Source organism: Hippocampus guttulatus, chromosome 20 (genome assembly GCF_054856545.1).
Source record: "Hippocampus guttulatus isolate MCC_2025c chromosome 20, RoL_Hgut_1.0, whole genome shotgun sequence".
Lineage (NCBI taxonomy): Eukaryota > Metazoa > Chordata > Actinopteri > Syngnathiformes > Syngnathidae > Hippocampus > Hippocampus guttulatus.
In genome coordinates, this window is record NC_141280.1 from 1,164,333 (window position 1) to 1,184,249 (window position 19,917).

General features: G+C 53.6%; 4 protein-coding genes across 7 annotated transcripts; 2 read left to right on the forward strand and 2 right to left on the reverse strand.

Moving 5' to 3' along the window:
- Positions 1-740: 740 nt before the first annotated feature.
- Positions 741-1,430, reverse strand: LOC147187406 (uncharacterized). Its single transcript, XM_086100476.1, has 2 exons — positions 1,232-1,430; positions 741-938 (listed from the first exon to the last, which is right to left on the reverse strand). The coding sequence occupies exons 1-2, from the start codon at positions 1,428-1,430 to the stop codon at positions 838-840; spliced, it is 300 nt and encodes a 99-aa protein (XP_085956602.1). The 3' UTR covers positions 741-837.
- Positions 1,265-4,954, forward strand: ubr7 (ubiquitin protein ligase E3 component n-recognin 7). Of its 3 annotated transcripts, none has more exons than XM_086100475.1 (11): positions 1,265-1,410; positions 2,336-2,473; positions 2,853-2,986; positions 3,068-3,128; positions 3,232-3,327; positions 3,398-3,451; positions 3,682-3,787; positions 3,886-4,163; positions 4,240-4,405; positions 4,478-4,539; positions 4,748-4,954. In XM_086100475.1, the coding sequence occupies exons 2-11, from the start codon at positions 2,357-2,359 to the stop codon at positions 4,835-4,837; spliced, it is 1,164 nt and encodes a 387-aa protein (XP_085956601.1). In that variant the 5' UTR covers positions 1,265-1,410; positions 2,336-2,356; the 3' UTR covers positions 4,838-4,954. The 3 variants fall into 3 exon arrangements, with proteins under 3 accessions (XP_085956601.1, XP_085956600.1, XP_085956599.1); XM_086100474.1 differs by lacking the exon at positions 1,265-1,410 and adding an exon at positions 1,459-1,992; XM_086100473.1 differs by lacking the exon at positions 1,265-1,410 and adding an exon at positions 1,459-1,992 and having other exon boundaries at positions 2,342-2,473.
- A 1,720-nt stretch (positions 4,955-6,674) lies between these two features.
- LOC147187408 (ankyrin repeat and SOCS box protein 2-like) lies at positions 6,675-11,381 on the reverse strand. Its single transcript, XM_086100477.1, has 10 exons — positions 11,277-11,381; positions 10,848-11,084; positions 9,699-9,809; positions 9,306-9,475; positions 8,968-9,123; positions 8,659-8,904; positions 8,414-8,585; positions 7,743-8,313; positions 7,504-7,657; positions 6,675-7,300 (listed from the first exon to the last, which is right to left on the reverse strand). The coding sequence occupies exons 1-10, from the start codon at positions 11,357-11,359 to the stop codon at positions 7,164-7,166; spliced, it is 2,037 nt and encodes a 678-aa protein (XP_085956603.1). The 5' UTR covers positions 11,360-11,381; the 3' UTR covers positions 6,675-7,163.
- A 457-nt stretch (positions 11,382-11,838) lies between these two features.
- On the forward strand, positions 11,839-19,693 carry sec63 (SEC63 homolog, protein translocation regulator). Of its 2 annotated transcripts, none has more exons than XM_086100848.1 (19): positions 11,839-12,138; positions 13,417-13,516; positions 14,193-14,307; positions 14,456-14,568; positions 14,641-14,702; positions 14,835-14,893; positions 15,069-15,119; positions 15,200-15,308; positions 15,500-15,594; positions 15,747-15,879; positions 15,962-16,054; positions 16,168-16,458; positions 16,524-16,606; positions 16,967-17,035; positions 17,182-17,340; positions 17,441-17,611; positions 18,033-18,233; positions 18,307-18,411; positions 18,810-19,693. In XM_086100848.1, the coding sequence occupies exons 1-19, from the start codon at positions 12,015-12,017 to the stop codon at positions 18,948-18,950; spliced, it is 2,274 nt and encodes a 757-aa protein (XP_085956974.1). In that variant the 5' UTR covers positions 11,839-12,014; the 3' UTR covers positions 18,951-19,693. The 2 variants fall into 2 exon arrangements, with proteins under 2 accessions (XP_085956974.1, XP_085956975.1); XM_086100849.1 differs by having other exon boundaries at positions 11,840-12,138; positions 17,185-17,340.
- Positions 19,694-19,917: the final 224 nt, after the last annotated feature.

The window sequence follows — 19,917 nt, forward strand, 5'->3', positions numbered from 1 at the left end:
TCTATACAAATCAAAATATTTTTGCTAGATTCTACATGGTGCCACAACGGGACCAAGTAGCCCCCCCCCCCCGAAGTTTACAGATGGCGGCCCGAACGGGCCGGTGCAAATTTCATTAATAAATAGGAGCAGATTTTTTAATATTCAAGCTTTTTGAGTTGTATCCACTTAAATCGACCCGACGTCACTGATCATTTTCAAATCCTTCTTTTAAGAATGCCTTGAACATGATATTCAGCAGGGCCACCACAACATCCCAAAAGGCCTACTGTAGGACCCTCCCTGAAAATTTATTTTTTTAAACAACCCAGCAAATTTCTCAAATAAGTGGGAATATAGTGCCAAGAAGGACCCCCCCCCCCATCAAAATGAGAAACCGAGGTCATTCCATTTCACCATCATGTCTTTACCATATCCATTAAGTTCATTTAAAGCCTGCGCTTGACCTTTCACCCCATGATCATGCCTGTAATTGCTTAACCATCTGGCACAAATGATAACCCCCTCCCACACACCCCCAACCCAACAAGCCTCCAGCGCCACAGCCAACCCCCCTTCACTCGCACACTCCTCATCTGTGCGGGTCATGCTTTAGTGCGTGTGGACGACTGTCAATGTTCAGTGGGTCACGTGCTTCTTCTCAGCTCGCTTTTCTTCCTCAAGAAGTCAAACGCCCCACAAAGGTGAAACAGTGTATTGCACTTGAATTTAGAAGGCATTTCCACATAAGAGTCTTCCAATGGTATCAAATGTATTTATTCGGCCAGTGTTTGAAATATACAATGTACAATATAGGAAAATATTGTTCAAAATTGTTATAGGTATACGGCTGGACTTTCACGTTTTGTGTTTTTTCGCAGGTGGTTGAAGCTCCGACTTGGACTGATTTTCTGCCTCGTCATCGTCGCTGTCCTCGTCTTCACTGCCGTCTTCGTCATCTGCAGCAGAGCGACAATTTGGCAACATGCATAATCAGCATTATTTGCAGTTTTAGCATTCAATCTGTCCCAACATTCCCTAAATGTACAATTGTTTTAAGCTTCTTGTCACTTGTTGTTGCCGCCTTGTACACTAGGTGGGGCTGGTGTCCTAACAAATTGACAGAATAAATGCTGCTCTTTTAGCACGACAACACGGACCAGAAATAGGGATGGAAGGCAACACCATTAAAAGACAATGCCTGTGAAAACGAGAAGAGGCTGAGATTATTATTATTATTATTAGTGCTCACCTGCTGCGAAGTCCCCGGCGAGTCTTTCCTTGTCCACGAGCTCGTTGAGAAGCTGCGAGACGTTCTCACCCATTTTGTGAATCGCCGCGATCAAGGACGTGAGCGTGTTGTCCACTGCAACGTTGATTTTGTCCACTTTGTGAGCTCGACCGTCTCTGAATTTCAACTCCGCTGAAAGAGTAAGTGTTGACGCCGCCATGTTTACTGCGCTCACGCACAGAGTGCTTGACCTGCAAAAAATGTAATATATTAAGTACATAAAATAGCAAACATCTGTCTTTAGAGTTGTCACTCGTTACAAATCAAATGTTTATTTTTTTACAGTTTATTACTCTCCTCACCAGCGGTTTAACTTTAACCTCAGTGTAGCGCCAAATTAAATTGCGGAAGTAAACCGGATGTTGTCGTCGGAAATTGGCCAGTAATAGAAATAAGACTTTCATAGATTCCACCCTGAACGACTATTAAGCAGAAAATGCTTGATATTCATTCCGAATACCAAGTTAATGTTGTTACTTCAATCATGTTTGCAAAACATGTATATAAATATAAACATGTTGCACAGTCCGCGTATAAACGCAGCGTTGACACATCTAATATGGCGGTCGCCATCGAAGCGTATCTATTTCTGACAAAGTCTATGGCGGTAGTTACAGCGTGAGAGAGCAAAGTCGTAGCGTGCGCGAATGTCGCCGGACAAATAATGAGCGATTTCTTTGCACTGTTGCCCCACTGAGATTTCGAACACAAGACTTCCACCGGTAAGACCATTTTTATTTTGGCCAGTGTTAGTCTGTATTTGGCATTCTGCACAGGCAGCTTGGTTATTCATCAGGAGGCTAACTAACTAGCGTCACCTCCAGTTTAGCGTGCATGTTGCATTCAGTTGTAAATACGACTGGACTGATTTTTTTCGATCCTCTTCAGTGGGAGTGCAACTTGATGTTATATTCAGGATGATGGAAAAATATTGCGGTTTGGGTGACAGGTTGTGATCCTTGTTCAGGAGATGTACGGGTAGATGCTGTTTTTTTAGTCTTCTTGTTCTACTGCGGTGCATGCCAGATTCTTAATGTCAGCTTTTTATCTACTTGTCCTCCCGAGAAAAAGGTGCGCCTGGCCAAGATGTCCGAGGAGCAGACTGTGTCTTTGGTGGACGTACTGCAGGAGGACGAGGAGCTGGAAGAAGAAGCGTCTGCCGTGTTGGCCGGAAGCGACTCGGACCACTGCTCCTATCCTCGGGTAAGCGCCGGAAACTTCCCATCAAGGAAGCAACTCCCTGAAATAGGATGTTATTTCCAAGATTGGTCAACAACATCCGTCACAAAATGGCCAAAAAAAAAATAATCAATTTTGGTTTCCCCAAGTCAAAGCGGCTCTTTCCAAGGCTGCGGTTTACACTTACAAAACGCCGAGTTAGCCAGTCTGCTTCCACGGAGCATGACAGAAATCAGAGAATTACTATTGACAGACTGAAATGTGGATAATATGAAGTTCAACAACCATTAATTGATGATCAAAATAGTTGTCAATTCATTTGAGAGTCAATTAATCGAGTAATTGTTGGACCTGTAGTACAGATTAAATAAGAAATGGCGTCTCTGGGTGTGTGCTTGCGCAGGGCTACGTGAAGCGTCAGGCCCTGTACGCGTGCAACACGTGCACCCCGAAAGGAGGTCAAGCAGCCGGCGTGTGTTTGGCGTGTTCCTACAAGTGTCACGAAGGCCACCACCTGTTTGAGCTCTACACCAAGAGGTGACCACCTTTCACCTTCACCCACCCTGAACGCACTCAGTGATGGACGAACGATCAAGCCCATGTCGATGTTCTCTTCAGGAACTTCCGCTGTGACTGCGGAAACGGCAAGTTTGCAGACGCGCCATGTAAACTCTTTCATGTGAGTCACGGGGCACCCCGCATCCCCCCTACGCACACTCGTCCTCTGACATCCTGATCGTGTGTGTGTGCACGCGTTTCTTTTTTTTTTTTTTTTGCGTCAGGACAAGGATGACGTCAACAGCCTGAATAAATACGGTCACAACTTCTTTGGCGAGTATTGCACTTGCCGCCGGCCGTACCCTGACCCAGAAGACCAGGTGACCCTCTCGATGCGCCTGCGCCCGCAAAAGAGACATCTGCTGACTTTCTCATTGCGTCTCTCGTCAGGTTGAGGACGAAATGATCCAGTGCGTGTTGTGTGAGGACTGGCTGCACGGCCGGGTGAGATCTCGTGGACCCGCTTGCGCACATCTGTTAAAAGCCCCATTTGTTATCTTTAACCGGTCGTCACAGACAAAACATCTTGGAGCGTTTGCGCAGCCTTGTGGCCGTGTCCCGATGTTGCGGGTCACGTCGCTTTGCAAAATGCGTCCTGCTGTCTGGGGAAGACGTGCGGGATGGGCGGCTCGGACCGTCCCCGTACTAAGCGTTTTGCGCGTGTGCCTGTTCAGCACCTGGGCTGCCAAGTTCCAGATTGCGCCGAGCTGCAGGAGATGATCTGCGAGTCGTGTATGAACGCAAACGAGTTCTTGTGGAGTTACGCCGCTCGGCTGGCAGGTGAGCGCCTCGCCTCGTCTGTCCCCGCGATTGCCCGATGACCTCGGGGATCGCGAGGACACGCCCCCCCCGGGCCGGCTGACCCGCCTCCGATGCAGTTCCAGGTCGTGCGGTGGAGTCGGAGACGGGGCGGGAGGCGTGCGCCGAGGCCGTTGCGGCCGACCAGGTGACGTCCTCGTTATCGCGGCGCCCCGCCCCGTTCAAGGCGGACGAGGCCGCCGAGCCGCGCTGTAAACGAGCTCGTCCGGAGGATGGCGATGAGCCCGCTTGCAGACTGAAGGAGCTGGAAGCCGCCGGCGTCAAGCGGCTCCGGCGCGGAGCCGTCTTTTGGCCTTCGGGGTGGCGCTCCAAGCTGTGCCGCTGCCAGGGCTGTCAGGTGCGAGCGAGCCGGGCCGCTTCCTGTCGGCGGACGGGCCGGCCGCGGGCGCTCACCCGTCTCGGCGTGTGTTCAGGGGAGGCTGGCGGAGGCGGGGCTCTCCTTCCTGCCGGACGAGTCGGACACGGTCCTGGCCTACGAGACCAAAGGCAAGCGCGAGGAAGGCAGCGCGCCGGCTCACGACCCGCTCATGTCGGCGCTGGACAGCCTCAACCGCGTCCAGCAGCTGGAGATCATCCACGGTAAAGCCCGCGGACCGCCGCCGTCCAGCCGCCGCCCCAGCACCGCGCTGACGCCGTTGCGCTTCCTGTCAGGCTACAACGACATGAAGAGTGAGCTCAAGGACTTCCTGCAGACGTTTGCCACTGAAGGGAAGGTGAGCGGCTTCACTGAGACAAACGTCGTGCTTTCGCGCTAAGGAACTTTGAAGTGAGTTGAAGGGGTCGAGTTAGCTCGAGGTGGTGCTGTAGCGTCATCCTGCCCTCAAGGAACAACGTTGCGGTGAATTGAGGAATTGTGTTCAGAATAACGTAGTGCTTTGGCGCCATCTCTCAGACATTGACGTGACCTTTCCCTCGTCCTAGGTCGTGACCTCCGACGACATCCGTCAGTTCTTTGAGCGGCAGCAAAGTCGCAAAAGAAGACAAGCGGACGGCCACTTCAACTGCGTCTGACGCCCGCCCGCTTTCGACCGCCGACCTTTGTTTTCCCTGCGCTTGCTCTTTTTCCTCATTCCAACCGGTTTTCTTGCCTTCCCTTTTGCAAGCAAATAAAAACCGTCCACGCTGGAAGTTTTTGGGATTGGGCTTTTTTTTTTTGGCTTCAAACGCATCACGCGACCGAGCGCCAGCAAACGGGAAGTGACAGTAGGTTTGACCTTTGACCTCATCGCGGCTGCATGCAGAAGGAAGCGCCGAGTCAAACTTTGGTGGGATCCCCGACCAAAGCGCCGCTTCCACTTTTGCGCCCAAGCACACGTGGAAGGCCGCTGTTGCGTTTCTTGCCGCTGTCAATCAAACTCATCCAAAGATCGGACTCGTTCTTGTTGTGGGCTTTCCCAATTTTTGCATTCCACTTATTTCAGTCCAAATGAGAAATGCGTCACCTCATTTAGATGATGAAGCTTACTTTCAGGTTGTTAGTGAAACATCTTAAAATCTTTTCAAAGGTTAGTCAATGCAAAAGCAAAACTAAGTCGTCCCCCGCCCCCCTCCCCCAAAGTCCAGTACTACCATCCTCTGGTGTTGCGCGCGAGCTTGTGTGTGTGAAACGGGGCCATGTGTTTCTTCAAACACGTTTCCATCACGTCAGGTCTTTTCTTCTGTGGACAAAATGTAATCAACTGTTCTGTTGACTCTGGCGTTCCCGCCCCCCGACCCCCCTCGTTTCCCCACTTATCTTTAAATCCCCCACCCACCAGTGTGTGCGAGCAAGCAAAGACGATCTGATGCGAGGGTGAGCGGCACCGGCATCAGAATGGCGCTGAAGAAGGCGGCGGCGGCGACGGCGGGTCTTCTGCGCGCTCCCAAGGCGCTTTGGACGACAGCGGGCGCGGCCTCGGTCTTCAGCAAACCCCCCAGGCAGCGCATCGGGGCTGGGGTAAGAACTAAGAACTCTTGATGGTCGATCCCCTAAAACTTAATGATTGGTGTAGTTTTAAAAATCTGGACTGTACACTATTTTGTTGAGCTCATGATTTGGTGGGGGGGGGGGGTCTCAATTTGTCAACACGGAGAACGATCACAAAAACAGTTTGTCCAATATTTTGCTCTTGCGCTTTCTCAATAGATTGCTTCAAAGTGCTTGAGAACATGTTTGTCGTTGTCGTTGTGGACAGGCCACGCCTCCCTCGCACAAAACGGCAGCGGCCAATGGGCAAGAAAATGAGTGACCGGTTCAAATCAACACAGTGGATGCTTGTTTGTTTTCTGTGTCTGCTAGCAAACCTTTTTGGTCATGTCGGTGTTTGCGGTGGCCATGTTGGCACCGGCGGCCTGGATCCTCCACCATCTCCCCGAGTATCGCCGCAGGTCCCGCCACAAGGCCGTCAGATGAGCGCCGACCGCCTGCCCGCGCCTCTTCAAAATCGAAAGCCCGATTGCGACGTGGAATCGGACACCTTTGCTTCTTGCTCCTCTTCTTCTTCTTCTTCTGCTGCTTCCACCAAGAGAAAAAGCTAAGCAAACAGAGCAAAAAAGCCCCACTATTTGTATATTTAAGAAAGAAGGCCGGAAATGAAACCGATGGGGAAAAAAAAAAAAGAACATCAAGTTCCCTAAACAGGACGTTTGTGTTTGAAGAGGAATGTGATAATTGTGATGACATCACTTCCTGTCACAGAGACCTCCAACGGAGTGTTGAGAGGAAGGATTTGATCATCATCATCATCATCAACCGGGCTGTCAAATGAAAGAAATTGACAAGTAAATTTGTTTGGTGGCCACGTACAATCGGCTTTCTCCACTGAAAGCAATGCAAAGTTTTATTTTTAATGAGAAAAACATCCCTCTACGTTGCAATGGTGTCATTCATAAAAAAAAAAAAACATACAGCGATGAAATCATTTGAAAGAATTAAAGCGTTTTTGTCTCACTGCTCATACTGGTGTGTGCACCTTGGCCACATGGTGGCAGGATAGGACAGACAGACAGACCATACCGTCATGGAGACGCAGCTCTTCTCTCACCTTCTCAGTGCAGCAGTGAGATTAGTCGCGTGATAGGGAGGATAAATAATACATGCCGGTGAGTATTAGTGTATTATGTGTTGCTGCACTTTTGGTGTCCGGGTATCCTGCTGAAAGGACAACATTGTCACCTGACGCTAATTGTTAGCCCGCGTGTTTACCATTGTATGCTAGCATGAAGCACGCGGCGGCTACGATGACGCGACCGCGCTCTCTCCGTGCACGTGGCGTCTCGTTGCCGCGCGCCGGCCAAAGTCTGGCGGCTTGGTTTCCCGCTCCCGAGCAAAAGCCAAAGCCAACAAGGGCGCGCCGGCTCAAAAGTCCAGCGAAGCTTCCCGGTGCCGCAGGAAGCGGATCAGACTTCCGGGAAGCGGCAAGCTCTTCAGGCGCCGCCGTCCCGCCAGCTGCACGATCCGGATGCGGCACAGCTGCAGCAGTCGCCGTGGCAACGCTGGGCACAAAAGCGCAAAAGGTGACTTCAAAACTCTCACTGCGCATCGAGCCGGACCGGATTTGAACGATATAAGTCATCACGTCGGAACGTGATAAGTTTCACGTTTAAATGTGATACGTTTCGCCATTGGCAATGGCTGTTTTGCGCCAGATGAGCCGCCGTCTCCGTTTTGGTGCCGACGGGCTTTTTGGCCGGCTCACCGGCTTTGTCTTTGATGACGCTCCAGCCGTCGTAGCTGTCCAAGTGCTCCATCAGTCGGGAGCAGAGCGTCACGTGACCCACGTAGTCCAGCAGCACGTCGAGGATCGGCCCCGCCCACCGACTGATGCTGGGCGCCGAGATCATTTCGCAGAACTGGCGGCAAAAGCGCAAGTAGGTCACTGGACTCTTGTCAATTCATTTCATAAAAAACGAAAAGGGCTCCCAAGCTGCCCGTCACCTGAACGCCCGCGGCCGGCCGCTGTCCTTCGGGGTCTCCCGGGTGACCCCGGTGCGACCGAGCGGTTTGGAGCGGCGGGTGCGGCCCGTTGCCGTAGACGCAGCGGAAGCAGGAGAGGGCGTCGCCGCCGTTGTCCAGCAGGTACTTGAACATGGGGAGGTACTTCATGGAGAACATGAAGATGGCGGGGAAGGTGGTGGGGTGGGTGGGGATGCGCGCATTGATGTCGGCGCCGCGCTCCACCAGCAGCGTCACGTTCTCGATGCAGCCCTGCCTGGCCGCCACCAGCAGCGGCCCGAAAACGTCCAGGTTGGGATCGGCGCCGGCGTCCAGCAGCGCGCCGACGTTGTCCACGTTGTCGTTGGCCACAGCCAAGTAGAGCGCCGTGCTGCGCCGGTCCTCATACAGCCGGCGGCGCTCTTCGCACAGCTGGGCGTTGACGTCGAAACCGGCCCGGATCAGGATCTCCAGGACGTCGTCGCGGTTGTGCTCGGCCGCCACGTGGAGCGGACTGATGCCCGTGCGCCGGACTCTGGCCTTGCTGGTGACCGGGATCAACGTGGACACCAAGCTGAGGAAGAACACAGGCGGTTCTTGCCGTGGCCGCGGGGAAAGGGGAGCCGCAGCCCGTGGGGGGGGGGGGGGGGGGGGGGGGGGGGGTGCGCGCTTACGCTTCGCTTCCCTTGCGGACGGCGACGTGAAGCGGCAACAGTCCGGCTTTTCCCGTGATGTTGGCGTCCGCTTTCTGGGAAAGGAGGAACTCCACGATGTCGGCGTGCCCGTTCTTAGCGGCTTCGTGAAGGGCCGTCGCTCCGTCGGCGGCCTGAGTGTTGATGTCCGCGCCTGGGGTCGCGGTCAGAGGCTGAAAGCGGGGCGCGGGCTTGCGCCGTCGTTGCCTCGGGTGGCTCCGACTTACCGTGCTTGACCAGGAGGCGCAGGGAAGCGAGTCGGCCGCTCTGAGCCGCGGTGAACAGCGGCGTGATGCCGTAATTATCCGCGGGGCTGTGCTTGCCTCCGGCCTTCAGGAGCATCTGGCAGATCTCCACGTTGTTGCGGCAGGTGGCCTCGTGGAGGGCCGTCCAGCCCTGGAAGCATTTGGTGTCGATCGCCGCCCCGTGATTGAGCAAGAGCGCCACCAGCGCGGGGTGGTCCCTCTCACAGGCTGCGGGGCGAGACGACAAAACGGCTCCGTGGAGGCCACGCCGCCCGACGACGCTTTCCCTACCTTTGTACAGCGGAGTCTCGTGATCCCGGTTGGCGGCGTCGGGGTCGGCGCCGTTCTCCAGCAGAAGTTGAGCGCATCGCAGATTCTCGCTTGCGACCGCCACCAGCAGCGCCGTCTCCGCGTGCTCTGTGCGCTGGTTGATCATCCCCGGCTGGGCTGAGCGCGTCCCCGCGGCGAGAAAGCAGATGGATGGAAGATATTTGTTAGCCGGCCGGCATGTTAGCTTGTAGAATTGTATTGTGCTTGGTTTGTATCGGGTTCCCCCGGTTTCTTTCGGCGCGTCCGGGTTGGTTGCGCGACGTCGAGTCACCTATCTTCCGTGACAGTGAGCGGGTTACCTGAGAGGAGGAAGCTGAGGCACTCCTCCTGGTCGCAGCACGCCGCCTGATGGATGGCGAGCCAGCCGGGCTTGCCGGGCGGCATCAGGTCGGTTCCGGCAGACGCTATCAGAGCCTTCAGGCGGCCCACGTGGCCCATGCGAATCGCTTGGAACAGGGGCTCTTCCTCTCTGAGCGACACAGCAAATCGATGCACACGTGACCCCTGACCTCTTTGGCCCGCGTCTGACCTGAGTCACGCATAGGGGTTAAGTGGCTCGGGTTAGGCTTTCAGCAACGAAGACGGTCAGGGTTAGGGTGCAGGAGCAGGAGCAGGAGCAGGAGCAGGCAGAGCGCTGAAGTTAGCGGTGTGGGGCTGGCGTGGCCACGGTTAGGGTGCAGGAGCAAACGTACTCCTGAAGTTCTGGCGCCACGTGGACCAAAGTGCCGTCCCGTTTGCGATAAGCCAACATCTTCTTCCCGGCCCCGGTGGTGAAACGGCTGACGGTGCCCTCAAAAGTTTCTCTGCAACTCACACACCAGACGGGAGCCGATCAGAGCGCGGAGGACACGTGACGTCAAGCGCTCCACTTTTGGCCACTTTGGACTGAAACCGAGCGACAGCTGCCCGGCCTTGAATTGCGCTCAAGCTATCGCGCAGTTTTCATCGTCAGTTTCCGGCAAACCTCCCCACGACGAAGTGTCCAACCTATAGTGGTGCCTTGAGATAAGAGTGTCTTTCAGTCTCTGACCACGCTCCCGACTCAAAACACTCTTCCCACGGACGTGAACGAAAAATGCTATGAATATGTTCCAGGCCACTTGGGGGCAGGAAAAATATGGGCCAATGGAGATACTGTTCAGCGAGACATCTCAACTTCTCTCAGCTCATCAGTACGGCACTAACATTGATTGCTCTTTGCAGAGGATAAAGAACATATGTCTGTAAGTAGCGTCATATTGCCTGCCTATGTGTTGTAGCACTGCCACGCGGACACTATCTCGCGCTAGCGTTAAGCTAGTGGACGGAAAGATTACGCTATGTGGTTGTTTGAAATACACAAAGTGAAATTGTTGTCCCTTGACCTTTGTCCCTTCAGTGCGTTGCGTCATGTTTGCTGCGCTCAGGGTTTTGTTTCATTGTTACTTGGAACATTTTTTTTGGGAGGACACTCCACATTTGGCACATTGAGTTTTTCTTTTTTGAGCTACCTGCGTCCTTTCGCTTGGGCTCCCCATTTTTCTGTTGGAACCAACCAACGCAGACTGAAAGTAAGCAAGCAAGTAAATAGGCGGGGGGAAAAACCTGATCGGTCAACACAAGGAACGGCTGGAAACAAAACCGTTTATCAAGCAGACGAGATATGAACATGCAACTCTGAACATTATGATGAAAGAAAACTAAATCTCATCGAAACAAAGTCCAAAACAAAAGATGAATTTTGTTTGAATTCATCATTCTGGACTTTTTGAGGGTTGAAAGCACAACGGAGAAAAAAAAAAAAAAAAGATTGTCGTGAGTGCAAGTCTGTGTGCACTTGCGCGGAGTGGGCACATACGTACGGGTCGAGGGTCTTTTCTCGGGGCGGGTTTGGTGAACTGTAGTGGGCGGGGCCTTGCTGTTCGGACGCAACCGGTTGACCTTTGCTGACTTTGAGGTCGGGAGGCCGCAGGCTGCGCTGGCCCGCCTGGGCGTCGTCCAGACTGCGGCGGATGGCCAGCTGCAGCAGCTCGTCGTCGCTGAGATCGCCGTAGGCGGAATAATCGTCCAGTGCCGCCGTGTCCGCCGCCATGATGGCGCTGAGACGAGCAAAGGACAAAACGTCTTCTGACTGACCTTCTCAACTCATTTGGACTCTCGCGTGCGTGAGAGGAAAAAGAACAAAGGACAGCAACTTGGGAGGACTGCTGGGAAATTGGCCAAAGTGTCGGTCAACTTTGACCGTGTGACATGCACGCACGCGAAGAAATGAACAGAGACAAAGCTCTCACCCAGGTCTCCCCGTTTCCAACGAGTCGTGCGTCGTCTGCGAGGGGCGCCTTTCTTTTTTTAGCAGCCGCTGCTCGTCTTTCATCACGTGACCCTTTGCCCTGGTCACGCACGTCCACATGAAGCGCACAACGCCGAGTGCATCCACTTTGGATCAAGTCCGGGGTTTTGATGGGCTGTCATAGCCCCCCCAAAACAAAATGGTGTTGGGTTTCTCACCTGTTTCACACTCTACAATAGTGTATGGCATTCCTGAATGTACGCGTATATTGCGCGATGGGGTCATTGATTGGTGACGTTGTGTACCCGAAAATGTGTGGATGAGAAGTTTTGAATCTGGTCAGTGGTGTTAATAAGCGGTAAAAACACTGCTGTTTTTTAATGATATATAGTATTGCGATTGATTTTACCTTGACCACATGACTGGGCTTTGTGCCAATACGTGTTGGGAAAGAGTCGGTTTTACGTTACGTCGTGCGCGCATTGAAACCTGTTGGGGGTGGTAAAGACAAGAACAAGAAGCTGGGCGGGCGCTCATCAACGAAGAAGAAGGATCCGATTGCGCATGCGTACACCACGTATGCTTCTCCCTGATCTGGCTCGATGCTAAAGCGGACTAGCTGGCGAGTCAACGCCACTCAAGCGGGCTTCCAGCAGTAGTAGCAGTAGCAGAGTAGCGGGCGGACGAACGGAGGTGCCGCAGCGGCGAAAGACGCTCGGACGTCGCCGCGACTGACGAAATGCCCGGCCAGCAGTTCCAGTACGATGACAGCGGCAACACGTTCTTCTACTTCCTTACGTCGTTCGTGGGACTCATCTTGATCCCGGCCACCTATTACCTGTGGCCCCGGGATCAGAATGCTGGTAAGGCCCCGATGTGTCGGGCTCCTTTGCTAGCCTTGAGCTAAGGGACGGCTCCGACCAGCGTCCCGTCCCGAAGCCGGTGGCTCACGGAAAGAAGCGCTTTGTGGGTTTCTTCGCTCTCCCTGAGCTGAAACTCTACGTGCCCCGTTGCTCTTTGTTTGCGCCAATCTGGTTGTCGCCCAAGCTGCCGTATGACAGGTTTGCGCACTGGCAGAACATGTTGCAAGTGAGGCACAACTGCGCACTAGTTGACATCTGCGCGCTACTAGTCGTCCTCGTGAAGTGCTTTGTGTTTACTCGTCGTCTCTTTTTTCCGACGGAGCATTTGTTCCATGTTCTTGAGGTTTACTCCATGAGCACGAGTACATGTTCCTAGTGAGGCAAAACCGGACACGAGTTGACAACTGCGTGATACTCGTCCCTACTGCTGACATGATACATGAAATCGTGAGCATGGAGCGCTTCACTCGTAGGACACCCGTGTAGTGCCTGCCGTGGGCACTAGCCCACGACACTACGCGTATTTTATTCGTCCGAAATGTCAGGTGTTGCCTGTTGCTCCCTGCCAATTGACATATAGTACAAGTATAAATCTAGTGCAGTCGGACATCAGTCGCCTCACGAGTGCAAAGGGAAATTATAGTCGTCCGCCACTTGGTTTTTATCGACGTTTTTTTTGCACCCGACTCCAAGCCACCTCATTTCAAGTCTCTGCCGAGTCTGTTTCCCGAGCCAATGCCTCTCCAATCCAATGAAGAAGAAAAGGAAAACCACATCCAAATGCTCTGTGTCTCTTATACTGCCCCCAGGTGGCCAATGCGTTTACAGCAATCATGAAAAGCACAAGAGGGACCGGACCGATAACTATTGACTCCACTCATTCCCGACTCCCGAATCATTCTCGGGCCACTATACATAAAATTCCTTATGTAGTGAAAGGGGTCGAAACCTCGGAGAAATGACAATGAGACAAGGGTGGGATATCAATGAAAGAGACACCAAGTGAGTCTACCTCGAGTAGGTGTTCCGGCACTTGGGTGAAAATGCCTGGCTTCATCGCCAGCGTTCCACGTAGGCGCAATGAGTGTACACGGTGAGGCACGGGTGGTACCTCGGAGAAAATGAGGTACCTCGATGAAAGACTGACATTGAATTTGTTGTGACAGCAGGCAAACACAGTAAGTGCACACAGTGCAAGGTATGTTCGGTCTGTCACTGAAAAGAAGCTATCTCACTGAAATGGTGGTGACGTGTTGTTGTTTTTTGTTTTTTTTGTAGAGCAATTGCGTCTGAAGAGCCTGCGTCGGGTGCACGGCAGGTGCCTGTGGTATCGTCTGCGACTGCTCAAGTCCCAGAAGAGCATCGTCCCCAGACTCAAGTGAGTCCACGTTTTCGCCGGGGAATCGCATAGCCTTCACAACAGTTTTTTTTTTAATGCAAATTTTCCAACTTGAATTTTGTAACATTCCAACTTTATGCCATGTGACTTTTTCCTCCTACATTTCTGATGTTATTCTTGCATTTTAGTCTTGTAACTTTAAGATTTTATTCACGACCCTCCCCCCCCAATCTTGTAAAATTAAAACTTTTTTGTGGAACTCTCCTGTCCTTGCAACGGCACAAAATATTTTTCATGAGGCAGCCGACAACGGTGTCATCCCCTCCATGCCCTTCCCCCCCCCCTTTACGCCCGCCAATGACTTTTAACCGGCCAAAGGAGGAGGGGGTTGTCATGGCAACAGTTGCCGATGCAGCGCAAGCCTGCTGGCTTTGCTATTGTCATGGAAACAGGTTGAACTTCCACGCACGGATGCCAAACATCGGAAGCTGGAAGATGGCACATCCGCGCGCGATTCGATTTTGCAAGACGATAACGCTGGTTTTTCATCCGCTGCCAACAAGTCAAACGTGATCGTTTCGATTCGGAATGGGAAGTGCCATTCTTTTAGTTTTACTTTATGATCGGAGCTTTTACCAAGGCTTTCACGTTGACGAGTCGCCCTCTCGGCGCCACGTTGACCCGGGAACCGACTCCGCTTTGTGTGTGTTTTCAGGAAAGCGGGCTTCTTGTTTGGCTGGCTCATCTTCCTGCTGCTTGCCTACAAGGTGTCCAAGCTGGACCGGGAGTACCAGGAGTATAATCCCTATGAAGTTCTCAACTTGGACCCGGTAAATTGGACAAACCAAACGCTTTCCAAAAGTGCCCTTGAATGACTGAGAAAGTGACCCACCGTCTCGCCGCTTTTCTCTGATGTCACAATATTTTGTGCCATTTTTACGCTTCACCGCAGCGTGATTGCGTGCGTTTGTTCTCCAGGGCTCGTCGCTCTCGGAAATCAAGAAGCAGTACCGCGTGCTGTCGCTGAAATTCCACCCGGACCGAGGCGGCGACGAGGCCACGTTCATGAGGATCGCCAAAGCTTACGCCGCGTACGTGTCGCTGGCGGCGGCTCCCTTGGCCTGCGCGCTTTGCTCCATTTAATGCCCTTGGTTTGCCCGCAGTCTCACCAATGAGCAGTCCCGAAAGAACTGGGAAATGTACGGCAACCCGGATGGTCCAAGCGGTGAGTTGGTGCTCTTTCTACGTGCTTGCAAGCCCCAAGCCCCCCCCCCCCCCCAGGCAGATGAGTTGACCTTTGAAGCGAATGGAACGGAAGCTCGGCCTTGTTTGCGAACCTCTTTTGTCTCCTTTGCAGCAACCAGTTTTGGCATCGCCCTGCCCGCCTGGATCGTGGACCAGAAGAACTCCATGCTGGTATTTATTTATTTATTTATTTATTCATTTTGGGCCTCACAGGAAAAAAGTTTAGGGGACCCCCGACTCGAATAGAATGCCGAGAATGGAACAGTTGATGCGCAATGATGAATTGGGTGCGGCAAAGTCTTGCGTGGGCGGGCCAAGACCTCTAAGCCTCTGTGCTCTCTTGTAGGTGTTGTTGGTCTACGGTCTGGCCTTCATGGTTATCCTTCCCGTTGTGGTGGTAAGTGGTCCTCTTGCACGTTACTGTCGTCGAATGTGTTTTTGACATTCATTCCTAGCACCGGGTTTTGTGCACGGCAGGGCATGTGGTGGTACCGCTCCATCCGATACAGCGGAGACCAGATCCTCATCAACACCACTCAGCTCTTCATGCACTTCATGTACAAGACCCCCAACATGAACATGAAGCGTACGTGCCTTCGTCCGATTCATCCGCCGAGAATGTTCTCGCGCCAGTAGAAATGTTTTGCTTTTATTTGCGGGCACGTCCGCGCCCGTTGGCTCGTTAGATTTGCCGGGGCAATTTCCAAGTCGCAATATCCCCGCCGGTCGTTTTGCATCCCGATGAAGGAGTTTCTCGTTTTGCGCTTGCCTTTCCAGGTTTGGGCATGGTGCTGACCGCAGCATTTGAATTTGACCCTCGCAGCAACAAAGAAGCCACCATCCGACCCGCCGACAACATCAAAGTGCCCCTGGTTGGAACCTTGTCTTTTCTCTCGCATTTGGCCAATTCGTCATCTTTTCAGTGTGACGCTAGAAAAATGTATTGAATGGAAACGAATAGCGCGCGGGTCGTCGTGTTGGCACCGGCGCATGGTGGCTGAGCGGTGTTCTTCCTTTTTTTCAGTTGATTTGTAAGCTGGGAAACATCAACGTGAAGAAGAAGGAGCCTCCCTTCTGCTACCCGTACAGCCTGAAGGCCCGAGTGTTGGTCCTCTCTCACCTGGCGCGCATGGATGTGTCCGAGGAGCTGAAGGAAGGTCAGGCCATCCGGTACACGTGAGCCAGATGGCCTCGGAGACCGGCGCTTAACCCGGACGAGGCGTGCGTGTTCCGCTGCAGATCAGAGATTTGTGGTGAGGAAGAGTCCGGCTCTGCTCCAGGAGATGATCAACGTGGGCTGTCAGCTCACCATGATGGCCAACAGCAGAGGAGGTCAGCGCGCACCAAGGCGCCACAAATCGCAGCCGACGAGGACTCCGGCGCGGTCGAGCCGACGTCGCGAGAATCACTTCTTTTTTTTTTTTTTTTCTCTTCTCTCGAACCAGGTTTCCACGCTCCTCGCCTGGTCACCATCGAGAACTGCATGAAGCTGACCCAGATGATCGTGCAGGGCCTGCAGGAGTCCAAGTCGCCCTTGCTGCAGCTGCCCTACTTCGAGGAGGAGCACCTCCGCTACTGCATCTCCAAGAAGTACAAGGTCCGGAGTCTGCAGGACCTGGCGAGACTCAAAGACTCGGACCGACGTAGCATGCTGCACTTTCTGGGCGAGAAGTACGACGAGGTCATGGCCGTGCTGGGCAGCTTCCCTCACATCACCATGGACACCAAACTGCAAGGTCGGCCTTAAAACGTGCACACGTGTCTCGCCTTGTTCTGGGAGTGACGCCTGATGTCCGCGCAGTCCTCGACGACGAAGACAGCAGCAACATCACGGCCGGCTCCATCGTCACCGTTACCGTCACCTTGACCAGAAAACGAATGGTGGTAAGCGTCGACGAGTGGCTCGCAACAGAAGTTGAGACGAGGCGCCTTAACCCCAAAAGTAAAATGGCGGCTCGCTCTCGCGATACCAAATTGGAGAAAAATGAGGTGCTCAAGTGAAGGTTTAAAAAAAAAAAAAATGTAATTCTGTTTCTGTCATGTCCCCCACATGTGGGCGAGGAGAGCCACAGTTCATTGAACGGGACGTAACGTCTAACCCACAAATGCAAAACATAAATGAACTCCGAAACGTTATTTGTTCCATATTGATACCAGAGACACATCTCCAGATGAACGCCAGAGGGAGCTGTTGCCTTATTGCCTTTCAAAAGTGCACCAACGCTGGCTTACTCGTTGTTTTAGGAGGTGTTTGAAAAGGAGCAGGAAGCCATACCGTGTCCCGGAGAGGAGACGGCCCCCGCAGAGGAAGTGGTAAGGACTATGAAAATCTCTTTCCGCAGTTAGTCCGTATCCTTGATGTCCAGGTCCTGCCAAAGAAATGAACTAACTGCTTGAACGCACCTTTTCGGGGCTTTAACTGTGCCTAAAGTATGTGTGGGGCTCATTTTCGTGTTGAGCAGGGAGACGCCAGTAAAGCAAAAGCGAAGCAAGTGTGGCAGAACAAGAGCAAAGGCACCAAGAAGACGGCAAAGTCCAAGAAGAAAAAGCTGACCAAGAAGAAGACCACGCCGGCGATGGCCAAAACCAAGCAGGCCAACGGAAGCGTGGCGGGAAGCGTAAGTTGCCCCCCCCCCCCCCACCACCACCACACCCCCCTGCAGCATGGCGGCTCGCTCTTCATCAAAGAGCGCGGCCAAATGCTCTTGTACGTGGCAGGAGGCGCCGGCGGCGGCGGCCAAGGAGGAGGAGGAGGAGGAGGAGGTCTCGGACAAAGGCAGCGAGTCGGACGAGGGCGAGACCAACAAATATTCTCCCCGCGAGAGAGACGAAGACAGCGACAAGCAAAGCGACACCGAGGTGGACGAGATGGCCGCGGATGACGAGGAGGTGGGGAAAAAGCGCTGATCTTAAAACTACTTGACTCTCCGAGAATACACCCGCACCGCACCATAGCCAGATACGATCTCGGAATACACTCGGGTGCGAGCAATAAAGAAAACTATCCTAGCGTACGCAATAGCTAAAGCGATGGAAGTGCCCGCGAAAACATTTACATCCGAGAATATGTCTGAACCTCTGCAGTAGGCGGTCCAAAAATTCGACACAATTGCCATGTGCTGCACCACCCGACAATAAATCCTGCCCATAGCGATGAAATCGACCCCCCCCCCCCCCCCGACGACGACCTAGCCCGAGCGATAGCCGGTGGTGACACCCGAGCCTCGCAATGCGCTCGACATCGTGAGCATCCGCGGCCGCTCCTCGAACGCACTCTCGAGCCGCCCATGTTGTGGCGACGCCTTCCCAGGAGTGGAAGGCGCTGCAGCAGAGCATCCAGCGGCGAGAGCGCGCCCTGCTGGAGACCAAGTCCAAGGTGACGCACACGGCCTACAGCCTTTACTACCCCGAGGAGAAGCAGGAGTGGTGGTGGCTCTACATCGCCGACCGGCGGGACCAGACCCTCGTGTCCATGCCCTACCACGTCTGCACGCTGAAGGACACCGAGGAGGTGGGTCCCCCCCACCCCCACCCGAATCATCAAACGGTGGATGGCGCTTGACTTGAAGCAAACGTTTGTCCAGGTGGAGCTGAAGTTTCCGGCGCCATCCAAAACGGGCAACTACCAATATTCGGTCATCCTGCGTTCGGATTCCTACTTGGGACTGGACCAGATCAAACCGCTCAAGGTGAGTGCGGCAAACGCGACTGACGGTCAGTCTTTGGTACGGGGGCGAGCGGCTGACCTCTGGAATGAGTGCGGCAACGTTAAGGAGCGACTGGATGCATCGGGCAGAGCGAGTCAGCAACTTCAAGGTTTTGGAATGAGTGAATGAATATGCACCAGTCTGAGTGTGACGAGGTGAGGAGGCAGCGACTCGAGTGAGTGGACCATTGCGGCGGGCCAAGTGAGCGAATTTGAATATGCAACCGAGTGTGACGAGGTTCTACTTCATGGCTTAATGAGTGAGTACACGAGTGAAAGCGTGAGCCGGGGGGGGGGGGGGGGATGCACGAATGCCAGAGGTCGAGCGAGGCGGTCGGAGAGTCATTTGGGCCTAAACCGTGTCGTCATGCGTGTGCGCAGCTGGAGGTGCACGAGGCCAAGGCCATGCTGGACAACCACCCGCAGTGGGACATTCCCGACACGGAGGAGGAGGACGAGGAGCAAGAGGACAGCGACGGCATCGAGGAGAGCGAAGACGGCGACGACGAGGACGACGACTGAACACGTACTCCGTCAGCATCCCTCCCGCACATCACGGCAAACCCCCCCCACCCTTTTCCTCAACACACAAGACTCAGCCGGGACATTTTTGTACACTACCCCGTCCCCCCCCCTCCCCGACACCTGGCCTCTTTTCTATCTTTGTATGTGCGCGCGTGCGTGCGCGTGTTCTGTTTCTAACCCGGCGAGAATGTGTACAGGTGCAAATGAGCGGGGACGGCAGCGGCCATCTTGCGAGAGGCCACGCGTGTACCACGCCGCCGCAAAGAAACGTGACATGTTGTTTTCCTTTGGCCTCAAATTGTAACAATCGCCGGACAAACGCGTTCCCACCAAACGGACTTTCTGACGGGACTTCACGCGTCGGCGTTCGAGCTCTGCTCTGTTCGAAGCGTCTCATCATCAGTTACGTCTCCAAATAGTCTCTTGAAAATGTGGATCAATTCCAGTACACCGCATATTGTAGAGATGGCGAGGCCGCACACTGGGAGTGTGTTTGTTATTTGTTTGGTTATGTTCGAGAAGGGGGGCGATCGATGGGGGGTAGGAGCATCTCCGATGAAAAGGGTAAGATGGACGCATAAGTTGGCTCCATGAGGAGTCGGCGTGCAAAGTGACTCAAGTGTTCAAATGTGTGGCCGATAGCAGCTCTCGAATGGAATTGTGCGTTCGGGCTGCGCGCGCTTCAAGTACAATCTTCTGGAGGGCTGTTTTTCCCCATTAAAGGTATGAACATTTTTGTATATCGGCCGCAGGCCGGAACGGATGACTGGTGTTTCCGTCGACGGGGAAACGTCTTTTGAAATTCAAGCGCTTGTGGTTGTTTTGCTTCGAACGGGCGAACCGACCGACAAACCAAGTTAAAGGCTTGCAAAAGGGAACGCTGAGCCTCACGTGCCTGAGAATCGGGGTTTGCCTGCGGTCTCCGGCCTCGCGTGGGTAATCGTTCGCCAAGGGCCCCCCGTCC

Coding starts and splice junctions, on each gene's coding strand:
- LOC147187406 (XM_086100476.1), bottom strand. CDS start 1,430: ATGGCGGCGTCAACACTTACTCTTTCAGCGGAGTTGAAATTCAGAGAC. Junction 939..1,231: donor CGCCGGGGACTTCGCAGCAG/GTGAGCACTAAT, acceptor GCTCTGCTGCAG/ATGACGAAGACGGCAGTGAA.
- ubr7 (XM_086100475.1), top strand. CDS start 2,357: ATGTCCGAGGAGCAGACTGTGTCTTTGGTGGACGTACTGCAGGAGGAC. Junction 3,788..3,885: donor TTACGCCGCTCGGCTGGCAG/GTGAGCGCCTCG, acceptor CCTCCGATGCAG/TTCCAGGTCGTGCGGTGGAG. Junction 4,540..4,747: donor CGTTTGCCACTGAAGGGAAG/GTGAGCGGCTTC, acceptor CCCTCGTCCTAG/GTCGTGACCTCCGACGACAT.
- LOC147187408 (XM_086100477.1), bottom strand. CDS start 11,359: ATGAAAGACGAGCAGCGGCTGCTAAAAAAAGAAAGGCGCCCCTCGCAG. Junction 7,658..7,742: donor GGCCGGCCGCGGGCGTTCAG/GTGACGGGCAGC, acceptor TTTTGCCGCCAG/TTCTGCGAAATGATCTCGGC. Junction 7,301..7,503: donor CGTCATCAAAGACAAAGCCG/GTGAGCCGGCCA, acceptor TTTTGTGCCCAG/CGTTGCCACGGCGACTGCTG.
- sec63 (XM_086100848.1), top strand. CDS start 12,015: ATGCCCGGCCAGCAGTTCCAGTACGATGACAGCGGCAACACGTTCTTC. Junction 15,120..15,199: donor TTATCCTTCCCGTTGTGGTG/GTAAGTGGTCCT, acceptor TGTGCACGGCAG/GGCATGTGGTGGTACCGCTC. Junction 17,341..17,440: donor ACGGAAGCGTGGCGGGAAGC/GTAAGTTGCCCC, acceptor TGTACGTGGCAG/GAGGCGCCGGCGGCGGCGGC.